The sequence below is a fragment of the Myiozetetes cayanensis genome, unplaced genomic scaffold (genome assembly GCF_022539395.1).
Source record: "Myiozetetes cayanensis isolate MyiCay16 unplaced genomic scaffold, myiCay2020 scf7, whole genome shotgun sequence".
NCBI lineage: Eukaryota > Metazoa > Chordata > Aves > Passeriformes > Tyrannidae > Myiozetetes > Myiozetetes cayanensis.
This window is the reverse complement of record NW_026087964.1, coordinates 3172227-3190817: the sequence shown is the minus strand read 5'-3', so window position 1 is coordinate 3190817 and position 18591 is coordinate 3172227. Positions and strand designations below refer to the sequence as shown.

At 36.7% G+C, this 18591-nt stretch overlaps 2 protein-coding genes across 2 annotated transcripts in view; both read left to right on the top strand.

The window, feature by feature from the left end:
- Nucleotides 1–18591, top strand: part of PTCD3 (pentatricopeptide repeat domain 3) — an 822782-nt gene that overhangs the window by 227771 nt on the left and 576420 nt on the right. The window lies entirely within an intron of this gene.
- Nucleotides 724–18503, top strand: RNF212 (ring finger protein 212). Its single transcript, XM_050338104.1, has 12 exons — nucleotides 724–835; nucleotides 1948–2009; nucleotides 5692–5766; nucleotides 8367–8423; nucleotides 11370–11428; nucleotides 12097–12161; nucleotides 12251–12320; nucleotides 13149–13194; nucleotides 14478–14541; nucleotides 16094–16166; nucleotides 16833–17020; nucleotides 18466–18503. The coding sequence occupies exons 1-12, from the start codon at nucleotides 724–726 to the stop codon at nucleotides 18501–18503; spliced, it is 909 nt and encodes a 302-aa protein (XP_050194061.1).

The window sequence follows — 18591 nt, the reverse complement described above, 5'->3', positions numbered from 1 at the left end:
CCATGGGGGGGGCGAGAGCAGGGGAAGGTGAGATGCTAAAAGACTTACTAGGTGGGGAAGGAAGGAAGGAAGATAAAAGATGGAAAGGCTAATGGGGAGAATTTATAATATATCATAAAACTAATCTGGAGTCCTCGGGTTTCTGTAGTTATGAATTTTTCGTTCCCAGGCTCATGTTTATAAGGTAACTTTTTAGATTTCCCTTGAGCATCCAGGCTGTGAGATCAGAGATGGAGGGGACTGATCTGTGAGAAATGTTCACCTGTTGGCAGCTGGGTCATTCGTGTTGAGTTCATGCTGGCTGCAGTAGCTGCTCTCTTTCTCCTAGTTAGGTCCCACTTAGGGACCCAAATCTAAAACAAAAATCTTAAAAAAAAAAAAAAAAAAAAAAAAAAAAAAAAAGGCAGTTTCCTAAGATTTTTAAATTCTCTGCTAGTCTTTGTGGAAAGGAAGGGGAGAGTCGCAGAGGACCATCTGGGTGGGCGCCGCTCCAGGTTGGCAGCGAGAGGCCAGAAAATACAACTTTTTTTAGTGGGGTTGTGAGGGTCGAACTCCGCCGCCCTCAGGCCCCGCGGCGGGGCGGGCGATCCCGCCTCACCTCGCCCGGGGCCGCCTCAGGCGGGCGGGCGATGGCGGAGCTGCGCCCGCGGGGCTCGCCCTGAGGAGGGACCGCGTCTGCCCCGGCCCCCGGCTCGCTGCCGGGCCCTCCTGCCCCTCCGGCCCATGGCCCTCCGGGTGTTCTGCAACTCCTGCTCCTGCGAGCCCCGCAAGCCCACGCCGCGGTTCTGCCTCACCAGCTGCGGCCACGTTTTCTGCGAGGTTTGCCTCCAGAAAGGTAATGGCTGCTGTGCCGGGCAGTGCTGGCGTGCGCACCCTCACCTTACCCTTCGTGTTTCTGACTCGCTGTGGAAAAAAAGAGAAGGGCCTGAGCATTCCTTCTTGTCTGTCGATAAACCTTTTCAATCCTTGCTGTTGATTTTCTTTAAATACTAAAGCCCGCTGGTGTCCACCTCCAGGTAAATACGGCTTGGAGAGCAAGCCCTGGGCACGGGAAATTGGAGGCTTTAATAACACTCTATTCTGGATGCTTATGATTCGTAAGGTTGTGAAACAAACAAACAAAGGCGTTCTCTTCTGGCTGATTTGGAAAAGGGCATGCTTTTTTATCCTGGGAAAGGGCGATTTACACCACGTAGGATTTGTTTAGGGCAGGTTTTGCAAGTAGTCTTAAGATGTTTTAAAGCTCAGTGTTGTTACTGGAAAATTTTCGGCAGCGTGAGGGAGGATTGGAGGTGATGTTTTGAAGCTCTTGTGTCACGTACCATTCCAGAGTCGTATTCTGTGATAGTAAAAATTACCAACGATAAAAAGTGTAATAATATGCATTTGCTATAAATATTTTGTAGTATGTTTGCAAATAAAGAGACAGTTGAAAAATTACCAAGTTTTAAAAAGAGATTTTATTATTTTCTCACTGCAAGAATTCACAAGGTAAAATTGTTAATTCTTTGATGTTAAGGTCTCATGTATTTTATTGAGAGAAGCATACTGGGCCCCGGTCTAAAAAGCCGTATATCTGGTTGACTGTAAGTCATTAGTGCACTTAAGCATACATTTAATTAAACCAGGCAAGTAGTCCTATTTAAATCAACGGAACTAAAAGTCACCTGCATTCTGTGACACTAATGATATTCATAAAATCATTTACATGAGTGCTTATTTGCAGGAGTAAGACCCGATGACATTCACACACGTATTCCCTCTGCCACTCTGTGTAATGGTTACTAAAGAAACAAATTCTTTATTCATGTTTATTCACATTTCTCGTATAACCTGCAGATTTCTTCCACAAGCTCCACGCATAGGTTTAGGCACAGAGTTCTATTTACAATGTATTCAGTATCTACTCAGTTTGATGTATATTTTAAATGTGTCTTTACCTTACAGGCAAAAAAGATGAATGTTTGATCTGTAAAACTGCTTGTCAGACGTTAGTTCTTTCAAAACAGGTAAATGAAGCTTTAGTATTGTTGCATTACATTGATCTGTGGTTTGCTTAACAGGTAAATTATTTGCATTACAAAATGCTCCCCTTTTATATTTGCCAACGGTGACATAAATATTTACTGATAATACATTGTTAAACTTAGATACTTATGCACTAGACAGCTTTTAGTTGTATGTATTGCTTCAAATTAAAGCCTGAGGAGACTTTTTAGGTTTTCAGGTTCTTCTGGACTGTAAATCATTCTAAACTTTTCAAGGAATGTGACTGGCTGGTGTATAACATCAGTGACTGCTTTCAAAATGTGGAAAAATGTTTATTGATTTTGGCATTTGTACATCAGAGAAAATGAACCGTAATGAATTATTTTGGGTAATGGACTGAATCGAAAATCTGCATGATGGCAAAGCAATGTTTTCAAGTAGTTTTTCCCCCCTGTTTTCTCTTAAGCTTAATGATTTTCCTCATGGTGGAGTGATTAAGAGAGGATATGAAATGTTGTTGGGAATCCTTGTTATTCACTAGAGAAATAAGAGCTTTTCCCTTTCTTGATAAATCATTAGAAATATTTAAGTTTTCCGTTTCTCCCAGGAACCATCTTCTCCTCAGCTGATTTCATAAACAGGTTGTGAAAACATTTATGTTTTCCTAGACTGCTGCCTACCTAAGAGACAAGAGCCTGCCTTTCCAGGATAGAGTAAATACACTAAAAATAATCACTCAGATTCAATACACCTAATACATAAAGTCCTCCTAGGCTATAAGGCAGTCGTGTATAGGAAATAGAGGACAGTTTGGGACTAACCCTGAAGAGATGACCTTGAAGAAGGGCATGATTTCTCTAGATGTGTTTAAAACTGAGATGACATATATCTAAATACAGAAATCTCTACTACTATATGCTGTATTTAAAAAAGTAAAAAACTGTTACAGTATATTTCATATTTGTAAACACAGAATCTTGCAGAACTGAATTAGGGTGAAGAAGACAATGATACCAAAAATAAAAAAATTACAACAAAATGACAAAATGCAATCATCGTACAAGGGGACAATGCACACAGTAATCAAATATTAAAGAAATTTGAAAAAGCCTCTCATAAAAATACTAGAGGACATATTTTAATATGCTTTCATTATCAACCTACTCTGGCTGCAAGTTTTGTTATTAATTTCAGTCGATAATTTAAATTGGCAGGTACCTCTGGAGGTCATCTTGTCCACCACCCTGCTCAAAACAAAGCTAATTTTAAAGTTAGATCAGTCTTAAATTGCAGTATTTCAACACAACTTAATAATTTACTTCAAAAATACCAAAGGAATTAAAAAATGCAATGAGTGGGATACTGAACAAAAATATTAGATGTTTCATTAGAATCTGCCACTGCTCTGGAGGGCTGAAAGGAAGCAAATTACCATATTCTTTTAAAAAGACATTAATGATGATTGCTTATCCTTGATTAAGAACAGATAAAATGATTGGAATGATAATTAAAGATGCATATAAAAAAGTCATGGCTCTATAATTCAGCAACCTGAGTGGAAATATACCTGGTAAGCTTTATGAGCTAGATGCTGTGGAAGAATTCCCAATGAGGAGGAGGTCCTATAAATGTGTTAAAACTCCTAATTAAATTGTATGTTGGGGCAATCACCATCTACACATTAAATATTCTCATCTTTACAGTAATGCATTCTTGTCACCTTTATACCTTCCTTGTATGTCTCATGATCCCCACTTGCTTTTCCCCAGAGGATGGTTAAGCGTTATGATAAATCAGAATCTCGCTGTTCATTATTGTGGAATATCATATTAACATCTGCTACTCCTCCGTGCAACAGATAAAATATAAACAGTGTTATAGGAACCTTTATTTTAAAGAGTTTTTACATCAGCATAAAGCTGGTTGGGTTTTATTTTTTTGAAATCCCGTAGGTACTTAAACCAAAGTCATCGCTTTGACAGAATCCTAAATAGATTGCAAGAGCTTGGCTCCTATGAATACAGATCATTTAACAATGCTAAGTGTACTTTTATGAATATATTAATTTTCTACATGAAGTATTCTCTCCTTGTTTGTATTTTCTTTACCTAAATACCATGGTTAGGTTAGACTGTGCTGTCTGTCTGTCTGTCTGTCTGCTTCTCTCTTTCTCCATCTGTCCATTCAGCCCATGGAAATTTTTGAACGCTTTGGCTTGTGTCAACCAAATTCGAAAGAGCAGAGGAAGTCTCAAATACAATTAATTACCTCCTGTGAGTTCTGTAGAGATGAGTAGCTGGGCAAAGCAAGGCACAGCAGCTTTCCCTGCTTCCCCTGGCCAGGGGAATGCAAGGACAGCCCATCAATAATGGGAAGTGCGTTTGGCAGCCGCGTGCGGCGCTGTCGTGAGGAAACGGTGCTGACCATCAGGTGAATTGAGTACAGCACACCAGAGTAGCTGATGTCAGAATATGGAGAACAGAAGGTGCAAATCTATTGCAAATCCAGGTTTATTAATTTAGCTCCTCACATGATTATGTCTCGTGCTTTAGAGACTCAATTTCCCTTTATTATTAAAGAGATACAATTTAAGCACACATTAAAAATAGGTTTGGCAAATACAACTGTTATTTAGTCTTGGGTGTTTGACTTTATATCAGTGTTAAAATGTTTTTGGTGTAGGTAAAAATACTGTCTCTGCCCCTCTAGAGGTTTGTGCATTTCTAAGTGGAGCAAAGCCTAACTCTTTGATTTCAATGCATTATTTTTAATTTAAGTGTCTGCACTCATCTCTGGTTTCTTAGACTCCCAGAAAACTTATGCTTCATTCACAGGTGGCCTACTTATTTCTTTCAATAACTCATCTTTTAAAATTTTTCTATTTTTTGAGTTTTTCAGGATTCTTTAGTACTTCTGGGATTGATTTACTAATTAGGAATACATGTATTCGGGATTAAAGTAACACTTATCTACACTGCTTTGTAGTTTTGGATAGATGTCCAAATGTCACTATCAATCTGAAATTCACTTTATATTTTGCAGCATTTTTTTCTCACTATAAATAATAACTATATCTTTATACAATGATGGGTTAGGTACAGAGCACTTACTGAGCATTTTCTAAAAGCACAGAGGGCCATTTGTGAAGCCACATCATGATCTCTGATTAAAAATCTCAAATCATAAAATACTTGAAAAATTCAGCTATGATTTAAAACCTCTTGTCTTATTCCACAATGGCATTCTGCTGCCCAGCAGGCAGGAGAGACAGAGGGATCCCAGTCAGCACTGGAACTATTCTGAAAAAGGACTTTGAAACAAAACTGATTATAAGATGCACCCATGTGGCTGCGGATGGTGAAACCAGAAAGCCTGAAGAGGAGCTTCCAGAAACCTGGCTGTTGGTCTGGAGGCATTGCCTCTTCCAGGAGGCATCTTCCTTGAATGTCCTCTGGAAATTGTTACTATCTTAGAGTAAGTCTATACGTGTGTAATATATTTAAACAAAAGCCTTCCAGATGGTTGATAAGGGCGTTAAAGAAAACTGTGCTTGTTTTCAATTTCTGTATTATCCTACTCATGGTCTGTCTGGTTGTTTATTTGTATACATCAATCAATTTAAGCAAGACCTTACAAAATGCTTTATTTAATATAACTTGCAAATAAAAATACTAACCTTGGTATACTTTCTTTTCTTCGTAGGTAAATCCTGATATTCAGGCACTTTTCATGGGAGTGGATGTGTTATGCAATAAATACTCAAAAGAAATAACACAGGTGAATCTACCTTAAAACTTTTTAGCTCTATAAGATTATCAGCAGCTCGTACTGATTTTTATGTGAATGGGAAAAGTGTATGAGTGATTGCTTGAAAATACCCATTACCATCTTTACTTCCTTAAGTCCACAGTTTCAAAGTTCTTAAAAAGGCATAAATTATTCATTATGGTCACTGCTTATGTTTTCAAACTCTATCTAAGGGCCACTAGTCTGGTTATTTTAATGGTGTAAAATCACTTTCAATGCCATGCAATGAAAAATTAGTTCTACCAGAAGCTTAAACGTGCCCAGATATTGTGCCCTTATTATAGCAATAAAAAGTACACAGTGAAAACCTGAGCGGGCTACAGTTCTGGGCTGGCTGTGCTCTCTCTCCCTTTTTATTTTTTATTTTTAAATCAAAGGAAGTCTCCTTTTTGGTCAGATAGATACAATAAATGATTCCAAGGTAAATGTCCTCCTTATCTTCTCTAAACTCCAGGTAGGACTCCTTCCTTCAGGCTTAGTTTCCAGTCAAGAGCTTTAGGAGCTGTGTGGGTAAAATGAATGCATAAAAACTCTTATGGCCTCCTCATTTTCTGCATCTCTTCTTGTACATTCTCCCTGAACTCAGCTGCAAACAAGTTTGATCTTTTGGTGAGTTTGATCTTTTGGTGAGTTCCCTCATCTGCAGAAAAGTAACCCAGGGAAGATCACCTGCTTTCTTCCGCTGTGATGACGGATTTACATTTGCTTTACTCTGTGCTTCACAAACATCTTCAAAGCTGAGCTTGTTCCCTGTCCTCAGCAGGGCTCCTCCTCAGGTGCGTAGGTGACACACAGTAAACGTGAAGCCTTCCTCTGTCCTTACAAACCCCCTTTTTAACAGCATGATCAGCAGTTATTCTGTAAACTGAACAAATGCAGGCAATCACAGCATCAATCACATCTGAATATAGATCTCCATAATGTATTAAAGGAAGGAAATAGAGGACACAATCTCAAAAGACTAAGGTGGGTTTTCCGTAGCCTGAGATAAGCTATTGGGAACAACATACTGAAGTGTGATGAAGGCATTGAGTTATGGTCAGAACTTTTTCCAGCATCAAAAGACATCAACATTTACTCTGTTAGGGCAAAAGTTTATCTAATCTAATATCCCGCCACAACAGTGGGTGCTTAGGAAAGGACGTGAGAGCAAGGCTGGTGTGTAGTGATACATTTTCAGAACAGCCTCCCAGCTTACAACAGCTTGTGGCACAGGGATTTCTCAAGGCGGGGTTGGTGCCTTTGCATTCAGAAGCTTGTGGTGGATACTTTTCCCCTCATAATTGTTAAATTGTTTTCTGAATTTTAGCATCTATCTCATACAGTTGAAGGGTTGTTCACTGCATGGTGAAGGTTTCCTTTTCAGGTTTTAACCTGCTAGTTTCATTTGATACTCTTGAATCCCATTCTGGAGGAAAGTGCACTCCATCTGTGCTAATCATTAGTTTCAGACTGCTAATGTATCCCTTCTTCATCTGTCTTTTTTCAGCCGTGAAGCTTCATATTCTGTGTGGTCATTCTTTTACTGAAGCTCTTACATACTTCTGATTAATCTTGAATGATTCCCAGACCTTCTATATCCTTTCTAAGATGTTAAGCAGACTCAGGATATAGTAATAGGCATTTTTAAAAAGAAATAATGATGTCCCCTATTCCTTTTTAAACCACTGCTAAGATCTGATTTTCTTTTTAACTGGTACTGGGCTCTAAATTGACATATCCACAGGTTTCTCCTAGACCCAAGAACACATTTCTGAGTGAGGGGAGGCAGCTCAGAGCCATCGCTTTCTGAGTGGATCTTTCTTCCATCAGTTCTTCTGAAGACACTTCTGATTCTTTGATGAGTGTTAATGGGAACCCCCACGCTCTTCCACAGTGAATAAAAAGTAACCATTTCAGTTGGATACTCTACTTCGGGTTTATATTCTCAGAGTGTTTCTTCTTGATTGTCTCCATTCCTACACATTTTCTGGCAGTTTTCTAACACGTGAGAAGAAGAATTTATTAGAAGTTATTGCTTATGGTAATTTGTTCCTCAAGCTCTTGTCTTGCCTTGTCTGTTTTTATGTTTAACCTGTCATGGTTTATGATCCTCATTTGGACGCCAGAAGTGCTTACACATCACCAGGCGGTGTGTCTAACAATTATTTTTTAATTAAGAGGATATTTTTACAAGGCATGTTATAATTGCCAGTAAGACAGATTACTTTTTATGTTGGCATTAATTTTATGTGTTTGCTTAGCACTAATGAATAAGAAACACTGCAGCTAAACTGCCTTTCTAATGTCTTTGCCTTTTTATTGAACATAGTGTTAAAATATGAATTCAGTGAAATAAATCTGCCAACTCTAGGGTAGGTCATATTAGATTAACTAAACTTTGTGAGACCTTATCAATGACAGTAAATGTTTTGGGGATTTTTTTTGAGAGGACTTAAAGAAGATATGGTAACTACTCATTAAAATATAGAAAACCTTGAATATTGTGAAATAGTTCTTTTCCATCACTTCTTTGCTGAGGTATATAAATGTAATTTTATGAAGCTTAATGTAACTGTACTTGTTTTCAGATTTCAGAATTTCAAGAAAAACACCGTAAGCATTTATTAGTACACTACAAACAAAAGGTAACTCTGTGATATTCTTACTTTTTCTTGTGTTTACCTTGTTACTTCGGTTTATTTTTAGAAACTATATTAATCTTTTATTGGAATACTTAGAATAATTAATCAGGATTGTCTAATTTCTGTCATTACAAATACCAGGTTTTAATTGTTTAAATTTTGTGAGGACTTTATTAATTATGCTTACGATTATTTAATAAAATATTTTAGTTGTGGGCTGATCAAGATTTAATGGAGAATCAAAGGACAGAAAGGAAGAAACCAATTCACTGTATGGAGAGGGAAGTAGAAGAGGTGGGGAGAAAATGGTGCTAGAAGATAAACCTAGAGGGAAGGAGGACTAGGGACATGAGAAGCTTGAGCAGTGAACAAGACTAAGGGCTAGTATCCTGAGTTTGGGATAGCTCAGTGGGAAGAAGGATAGAATTAATTATTTTGTGGAGAACAGGTGCTGAATTTGTGACTGTGCTTCTTCCTTTGTGGAGTGGGAGGCGAATTTCTTTTTCATTTTTCAGCTACTTCTAAATGTTTGATAAAATAGTTGGCTGTTTCCTTCATTTCTGAGGACATGAACAGGGATATCCCTGAAAGCTACTTGGCAATGTTGGTGACTCGACCCAATATATGAAGTGACAGAGGCAAACTCATGCAGCTGGTCAGTTGGCATTCCATGTGTCAGGAGAGCTTCTGGTGTGGTTGAAATGGATAGAACAGCTTGGAAACTTAAACGCTCTGTGGCTCATTCATCCCTGTTTTCCATGACTGCATTTTGGGATCAGTCCTGGTACACTTTGAGGTGTGTAGTTTTTTTCAAGGTTCTGTCCTTCTGCTTTCAAAGCCAGGCTGTGGAGGAATCCTGATTTCATTCCCCTTCTAATCTATTGTGCTGACTCCAGATGGTAAAACTGAAACCATTAGACAAAGTGAAATACATCTCTTAATAGAATTTAGCATAAATAAAGATGTTATCTCCAAAGAAGAGAGTCTTGGTACTTTTTGATGGTAAGTTTCTAAGTTATTTACTGCCGAGATGTGAATTTGACAGTGGTTTTAAAGTACTCAAGGATGCTGCTTGACCTAACGAAAGTGTTGAGGTGACAGTACCGGAACAGTTGAAAATACAGTTTGTTGCTGCTTCAGTGAGCCCACTGTTTTGGGTGGTTTTGTTGTTTTGTCCATTCTGTGCATTTGTTAGTATATTAAAATTGCTTGCATTGGATCGGGGTCAGGAGAGACTGTCTTAAACACCTAAAAAAAGCCTCACAGTTGTTTTGGTGGAGAAATGGTTTGTCGGTGAGGCTGAGGTGAGCAAGGAAGAGAAGAGAGTCCCTGTGTAATGATAGACCCATCCCCTCCCTGTGAGTGTTGGTTAGCAGTGCTTCCTCTTCCAGAGATACTGGGAGGGAGCCTGAAGGAGCCAGGGAAGTTGTCTTGCCACTGGCTTTGAGATGAAGGTGGGTGGGAAAAGGATGGAGCAAGAATGCTCTACAGTATGAACAGCTTGGCAGATGCAGTGATGCCTGGGGAGGTGACAAAGGACAAATCTATCCTTTGACACAAGTGCTTCTTCCTTCCTCTCTCCACTCTATGGGTCTTGGCCTTTGGGAAGGGTGGAGTACTGCATGAGGAAATTCCATTTTCTCGTGCTTGGCTATCTTGTTTATGGTCCCCTTCCTCATTTCTAGTGTCTGATCCTTGTCACTGTCAACCAACAGGCTCTCATGACCTTCATAAAAGTTGCTTTGCTGCTGATCTGGAGAGTTGTGCAGATACCAGTGTGCAGATAATGGTGTGTGGTGTGGGAACTTGTATCCATATTCCTGGCAAGTCTAGACCCCGTGTTGTGCCAGGACCCCAATATGCTGGAAACCAAATAGTCATTCACCTTCTTTAAGGCATTTTGATCTTAAAATTATCCAGTCCTACAGAGTGACAATACATCCTTCCTGACATCTGTACTGGCCACTTTCTTAATCAAACCCGGCTCTCATTAGGAAGAGGAAAAAGAAGACCAAAAAACAAATCTTATATAAATTACATTTCGCTTTTAATCTGTTTTGCAGAGTTTTGCATCTGCAAAAAGAGCATAATATCTCCCACAAACAATATGATTTTATAAAGGTATATCAGGTAATGTTATTAAATGACTCAACCAGTATTGTGAGGAGAAGGAGAAGTTAAGCAAATTCACAATTTACCTTCAAATCAAAATATGAATAGTGTGAAGGATTAAGGTCACACAGTGGAAATTAAGGATAAAATATAGATGCAGTTTTGAGGCTACCGAGTAAATTTTTACATCCTTCATAAAATATAATATATGTTTGTGTCATGAAAGACTGTAAAAAATATACATAATAGGGAGCTGACCTAATGTTTTTGACCTTAATATTCTTCAATTTTGCAAGCTCATAACATTCTTTAATGGAGATGTTTTTGATTGTGTCTATAATATAATAGGAGATACTTTTCACTTAAGCTTATTACAAATAGATGCTGCAATGAACTGTCTACATTTTAAATCTTAAATGAGAAATATGGGATCATATTTGGTATTTTCTACAGTTATTGGTAGCTTTTTCAGATAATTCCATATTAAACATAACTTAGCTGTTATATCAGATATGGATAAGAGGAAGAAAAAGAAAAGAAAACTGTTTTTAAGCACTTTTCTTAGTATTCATTTATCCAATATTACCAGCACATTTAACAGAGGGTAATCAAACTAAGTCTGTAACTGCCAAAAAGAAGTATATCTCTTCCAGACTGACTGTTTGATGGATCTGTATTACATCAATATCAGCTCCAAATAATCTGGAATAGCAATGGTTTATTAAGATTAAAACCAGTAGAAAGCAGCCTTTCAACTCTTTAGAATACTAGCTGGATGAAAATGAAGTTGTGTTTCACAACAAAGAGATTTTGTTTAAATCTATGATTATCTCACAGGCAGCAAAGCTGGAGGAATCTCTCAAGAAAGCAACACAACAAATACAACAGATACAATGGTAAGGGGTTTAATGCAGCAAAAGTAAGTGTAATCAGCCAATATAAAGGTTTACTGATAAAAAAGTCATGCTTTGTTTGCCTTTCTCATATATTTTTACATCTTTTTACAGAAATAAATGAATAGTGATTTCTGACATCAGAACCATCTTATTCACACTAATTGATCCTGTCAAGAAGAAATCCTTTTGTTTTAAAATTCAACTCAATGGTTATTCTGAAAATGAACTTTCAGTCTATGACACTAATCTGTTTTATATTTTTATTTGCAGTTACATAACCATTCTGTATATTTTGCAATGAGTTTTCTAGCATCAGCATGGAAAGTATTATGATACCTTTCCTGGTGTCTACCCCATTTACAAAATTACCAGAGTTTTGTAACATGGCTCACATCTTTTCTATTTCTAGTAAAAATTAACTACTGTTTTGATATTGTTGGGTATGCATTGAGTGTTGCAGACATTATGGCAAAGTACTTTAGGGAACAGACATTATAATATAGAAAAAAATACATATCTTATCAAATAAATTCTTATTTTGCTTCATGGCAGTTAGTGTCATGTTAAAACCAGCTATTGAAGGATAGAATGCTTTGATTTTATACTTTATTAATCAACCTAAACTAATCAAGCCAACTCTACATTTTCATCTGTTGTTTCTCCTTTAGTATGAAACCACCTGAAAAAACTCCACAGCTGCCCTTTTCCAGTACAAGCAGAAATCCATTTTCCAGTAAGAAGTGTTGGTTTAAGATATTAACTATGGAATACCTATCACTGGATATAACTATGTTCTAATATTAAATTTCTTAATGACTTCAGTTCCTTCAAGAAAACAGAATAGTTATTCTTCATATCCTCTTCATTCTAGTCATCCTTCTGCTTCTGAAACGTAGGTACAAATTAGTTAATTTTCAACGAAAATCTTAAATGATACTTTGTACAGAAAGTCAATTTTTTTTGTAGTGAGTTTAAAATAAGTATATTTTCTGATTTTGTGTTTTGTTTCTGCAAACTGTTTATATATGAAAGAAGTGAGGAAAGTCTTATCTACTTAATAGTTACTTGTATAGATTGTCTTTTTAGTCACTGGAAAAAAATCTAAGACATCATGGACTTTATTCTAAAGAATTTCTGAATGAATGGATAGATAAACAGATACATAGACTACACAGATAGATTAATTAGTGGATAGATTATTAGTGAGAAACTTTCCATTTACTACAGGGGAAAACTAAATGGCTTGTCTGCCTATATGTACATTGTAATTGTCTAAAAATTAGATGGGATGAACTCTAGTAAGGCTCTTTTAATTTTAAATAAAATGAACATACAGCTTGCTCAAGTGAAGATATTTCTATAGATATGATTGTGACTTTCTTTTTTATCAAAAAATAAAATTTCAGAATCCTCCTGGTTTTGGAGAAAGGTGACAAATATATAAATATGCATGTTTATTCAGACTTAAATACAAGAATAGCAAGGCTGATCATAAAATAACTTTCTCTGTAAATGTCTAAACTAAAGCTCAGAATCAATTAATAGATTTTTCTTACTGCTAGTGGGTTTTGGAATACGTCCTAAATACTCCTATGTGTTATGCATTATGCTTTTTCATTATTAGTCAAATTTAACATCAGAATCTAATAAAATTTTAGTTGTTATAATGAAAATGTTATTTTTATTACAATGTCATACTTATTTTGACCTTTCTTGCAAGGGTGGAGGCAATGGAGATTGATCCTGTACCTTCACCAATGAGGAGAGTAAGTGTTTTTTTAAATGTATATGTGTATATAATATATGTATATAATATATGTATATAGACACACATACATGCTTTTGATTTGTCCTATTCTTAATGCTGCAAAAAATAGGATTCTCCCCCTATCCCCTTCTAAACAATTCTAATGTACATGCTGATTTCAGATATGCTAAACTTGTGATGCCAAATTAAATGGAAAATTCTTACAATCTCAGTATGTTTGTATTACAAAAATATATCTGTTTAAAAAAATAAATGTTGCTAATCCATGCAACTGAGAGTTGCAACTAAATTTAAGTTCTAACATATTAAGGAGTGGAAATATAAGTAAGATTTTCACCTTTACCTACTGGCTACAGTGCAGATCTGTGCTAGCATCTCAGGGTTTCCTTTGTAGCCTATGGATAAGTTATCCATAGATAGGCCTATATCGATGGTTAGGCCCGTGGGCATAACCTATGGATTATGATATGTGTGATTCACCTCTTTTTAAAGGAAACTTTCTGGTCTCATTCCTGTTTCTCTTCCTTGACCATAAAGGGAATTTATGGGGATCAGGATGTAAATACTGTCACTGCAGATGTCTGGAGTTGCAAGAGGTGAATCCCTTGGCATTCTTAACTACACATCACACTGACTCTCAAAACATTAATGAAATTTCATTTATGATAGATAAAAAGAGGTTTTTGCAACCCAAAAATAAAATCAGTCCTTATCTTTCACTTTTTGTAAACGGTTCTCTTTGCTGCTTGACCATGTGATCTTGCTTCTGTCTGTGCTCAGGGGCATCAAAGTGTGTGTAGTATCTTCCCATGGTAAGAAAAAGCCAGGTGTGGAGCCAGTGGTCTGAAAGCACCGTTAGACTTTGATGTTTGAGAAGGGAATTGCAAGCTTTGAGTAACGTTGCTAACATGAGAATAAAGGCAGGAGCTTTTCACTGTATTAGTGTCCTGATTTGCAGAGGTAACGTCCAGGAACAGATGATAGCTTAGGAATGGAATCTCAGCACAGAAAATAGTGTGAGTGTCTGATATATTTCTTATCTGAATGTGACAGATAAGAATAAAACTAAAATACATGGACTTCCCCCTTGCCCATAGATCTCTAAAAATAGTAACTTAATTCTTAGGTTTTGCCGTTTTGGTGATATGAATAAAACTGGCAGTGGAGAGTTCCAGAAATCTGCAGGCTTTGTAGACCTCAAAAATGTAACACTGTTGCTTAAAATGCCTTTATAATTAATATACTTATTACACAGTGGTTAATGACTTGCCATTCATTTAGCTCGAGACACCATCTGGTCCCACAAGGTTGTCAGTAATAACTCCACCACAGGATGGACGTATGGGTGAGTAAAAGTAACGTTTGTAGCTGAATAAGATTTCTATTACATTAAAAGGATCAATAAATTAAAATCCATACATTAGCAATTTACTAAAAAAAACCTGAATAGTGTTGAGGTGCAAGGAACTTGCCAAGTAGGCATCAATCCAGCAGATGGGAAATGCTTAAAGTGAAGTATGAAATGTCTTCCTAGTACCTACCTCTTCTGTTCTGTAAATTATTACTTGCAGCCAAACTGATTTCTGTCCAAGTCAACAGTTGCAAAGAAAATACAATGTGTGTGGTTGAAGAGAACAGGAATACTTGCAATATACATTATTGACCCTCTTTTAACCTTCATAATTAACATTATGAGATTAACATTGTCCACAATGTCATATTAAAAATAACATGAGGAAAAGGGGGAAACTAAGTGGAAGTTTAAAAAGTATTTAATAACAAAAGTAAGGTAGTTAAGTTGAGATCAAGAATTTCTTTAGAAAGGTAATTTTTTTATTTTCATTCATATCACTGTAATAAAGTCTGAGATGCTTTACCTGCCAGTACTTTCTTTGATTCCTGGGCTGTTGCAGAGCTTGGGTGACACTCAGATGCGAATAAGACATGAGTAACAGCCTACTGAAATTAGTGCAGTCTCTTGAGAACTCTTTGTGAGGAGTTTCCCAGAATTCCTAATGCTTTGCAGGTCTGCTGTTCATGTGTCCCTCTCGTTCTTGGTTTTACATTCAGCAAGTTTCTGTGACAGTGCATTCCCAGGCAGGCTTTTACTTGGCTTCAGCAGCTCATAGAATCCATCTCCAGCCCCATGAGGAGCTTTTAGCACTCCTCTGTTTTTACATGGTGTAAATGTCCCGAAACAAAGACAAATGCAGTTGCAATGCAGTTTCAATGAAGGAGGAAAAATTGCCTTTTCTATGTTATGTCTGATTTATATGCTCAGATCCTCCCTAAATGCATGCTTGCCTATAAATTTATGGATAACAAGATAAAGGGAGCTGAGGTTAACTGGTTTTTTTATTGTGTCTAAAAATAAATAGATATTTATTAAGACAGTAAAATTATATGTAGAACAGTTATGTGTTCAGCACATTTCAGAAGCAGCCCATAAAGTTTGGCAGTGGACAAAGCTGAATGAATCAAAGTGTACGTGCAAAAGGAAGGGCAAGTGGAAGCAATGATTTAATGGTGCACTAAAGAAAATTTCCTTCTCAGAGGTGGATGGCAAAAGAGGATTAGCTGAAGAACTGGAGCATCTCAGCACAGCTATCTTGATAGTCTAGTAATAGTCTAATAAATGAAAGCAGGTGAAAGAAACCAACATGTGTGTTTAACTGGAAAATGATTTGCAGCGTGGTGCAGTATGATTTTTTTTTGGTGACAGCTAAGCTCTTTCATTGACTGCTGTAATTGTGCTCCATTTTTAACTCTTGAATAAACCAATCATGATTTTGTCCCAGATCATGCAATTAAAGTACTAATCTTTGTTTCCAAGGTTCTCTCTTAAGGAAAATGGGTAATTCACCTTGGTTCTGTTTTTATAAATCTGATTCTTACAGGTAGTGTAGCCTACAAAAGTTCTCAGTCATCTCTAATAATGTCAAGTCAAAGTATTGGAGCAGGATCTACAAGGTAGTTAATCTGTACATTTAAATGTTATATCCTGTGTCTGAAGAAATGTTGTGCAGGCTGGCTATCATCTAAGTGAATGTGTTTGTTGTTGGTGGAAGGTTCTATTTAGAAATCACTTTTTTCAAAAATGTGCTGAGGTAGTCTGACTTTCTGTAGCTGTGGACATCTGCAGTCATGATACTTCTATATAAAGTGTAGTAATTTTCTAGTAAGAAAGTGTAACAATGTCCCTGCTTTATCATTCTTATAAAAATCAGAGCTGACAGCACAATATCTGCTCAAGGGCTGTTCTCTGAATAACCTGAACTTTTCATGCAGCCTGGAGCAGGTGTTTCAGGTTTTTCATTTGAACACTGAAAATGTCTCCAACTGTGAGAATTATTAACATGAAGAAATAACTTTAAATCGTTCCAGAAAAAGTAAGCTCTTTTTCCTTACAATCATTAAGCCAAATATATCTTCCTAGGTATTTGCAAAGACAAATTTAAAATATATGTAACAAAGTATTTATTTTTTTATGTCTCTGATTCTCATATAATTTTTAATGTCATTCTGGTAATATTTTCTTTTAAAATATTAGCACTGTGAATTTAGGTAATTTTGAAACCTCTTGTGTTATTATGACACTAGCCTCAAATCACACGCAGGAATTCATTTCATCAACAGATCCACGCCTGTAAGATTACCACTTAACGGGTGTCCGTCATCATCTGGGTCACAGAGCAGTAGAAGGGGATCGTGGGGTAATTCTGACTTCAGAACCCCTCAGCTGTATCCACTTACATCACCTTCCCCACAGCTTTCTGCAAGACATCCAATCACCATCTCTGGACTTCTGCAAAGACAACAGTTAGGCAAGTGTATTTGTAAGATAACATTCAACACTTCCAGAAAAATTTTCAGCATTGAAGCTTATTTTTTATTTACAGGAGACAATAGATTAGAAATAAATGAGCAACGTGAAGATGATATTTCAAAATTGGAAGTAGGCTTTCAGCAAAACATGAAAAATGCTGATGTTTGTGATTGTATTTTGCCTTACTCTTATTTCCAGTAGAGTATTTGCTGTGAAAATGTTATTGCTTCACCTCAGAATATTTTAACAGAGATTTAAATCTGATAATGTCCATAAATGTTTTCTAGAAAAAAACCCCACAATTTCCAAAGAATGCAAAACATACAGTATTTTGGCAAAAACTAATTGTGCAGCAAATCTCTGTTTAGTTAAGGAGTAGAGGAAAGAAAAACGTGAGTGGAGGAAAAGTGCAATGGGAGTCATAACAAGACTGGGATAGTCAACAGGAGTCCTTTAATAAAGCAGAATAGTGGGAAAGAAGGAAAACAATGTCTGTAATTAAAAGGATGAATAGGTGACAGTTCCTGCATGACTGAAGAACATGTTGAGAACGTGGGTGAGAGCTGCCACCTCACTGTGTCCAGCAGGGAAAAAAAGGAAGTAGAAGGAAACTGCAGTACTCTGAGAGTAAGAAGTAGAGTATTAGTCATCTGGTTATTAGGAATTAGGGAGTATTAATGGAAATCAACAAATCAGTGAACTCTTTCAGAAAATGAGCAATGAATAGGGAATGAGCAGAGGGTAAGACAGAGAAGAGAAACAGAGATGTGTTAAGGAATAGGGGAAGAAGTGAGAATATTAAAGGGGTTGGGAGTTGAAAAGGAGAGCAGAACAGTGCATGGGACAGAGCAAAGGCTAGAGAGGAAGCAGAGTAACTAATTTATGAAGAATGGAGATAGGACTACAAAATACTGGGGTAAAAGAGGAAGCAGGATGGACCAGAGGGGAAAGATGAGAGGACAGTAAAGGCTATTTCTCCTGCAAAGCAAGAGAGATAGAAAGAAGATGCTCTGCATAGTTACAACAAAAAGACTAAAAATAGATTAGATAGACTCTCTAACTAGGAGCAACTCTACATTAGGAGAAATTAAAGTTTAAAAAAAACTGTATTGAACTTGTGTTAATTTTCATTGAGCTATGTGTTTGCAAGTTAATGGCAGTTCACATACAGAACAATGCTTTGGAGATTGCCTTGTGTAGCTGAAAGCGAAACACAGCAGAAATGCTTTTATGGAAAGAGAAACCTAATTGTTTTATATAAATACAAAGGAGCATTTACATTCATGAAAATAGCTATAGAAAAGTTGTCATTATATAGGTTTATTTTTAATTTCTGATAATTTTATTTTCCTAGTATAAGTTCCCAAAATAGTTTATGTGAAGGAAGTTTTCCTTTAGTCTCACCAAGGTTTTTTTCCATTTGTACTTGTATTCTTATTCTAGGATCGACTAATTTTGGAGGACATTCAGCAGAAAGATAAGCAAACATCTGTGAATTCTTTGGTCAATAAACATCTGGAGAAGCACTACACGGTCTTTGGATATCAAAGCATTTGTAACTTCAATAAA

What these genes read in the sequence shown, in the direction of transcription:
- RNF212 (XM_050338104.1), top strand. Translation starts at nt 724, where the DNA reads ATGGCCCTCCGGGTGTTCTGCAACTCCTGCTCCTGCGAGCCCCGCAAG. An exon ending in CAAATACAACAGATACAATG is followed by an intron (nt 11,429 to 12,096) that starts GTAAGGGGTTTA and finishes TTTCTCCTTTAG; the next exon opens with TATGAAACCACCTGAAAAAA. An exon ending in CATCCTTCTGCTTCTGAAAC is followed by an intron (nt 12,321 to 13,148) that starts GTAGGTACAAAT and finishes CTTTCTTGCAAG; the next exon opens with GGTGGAGGCAATGGAGATTG.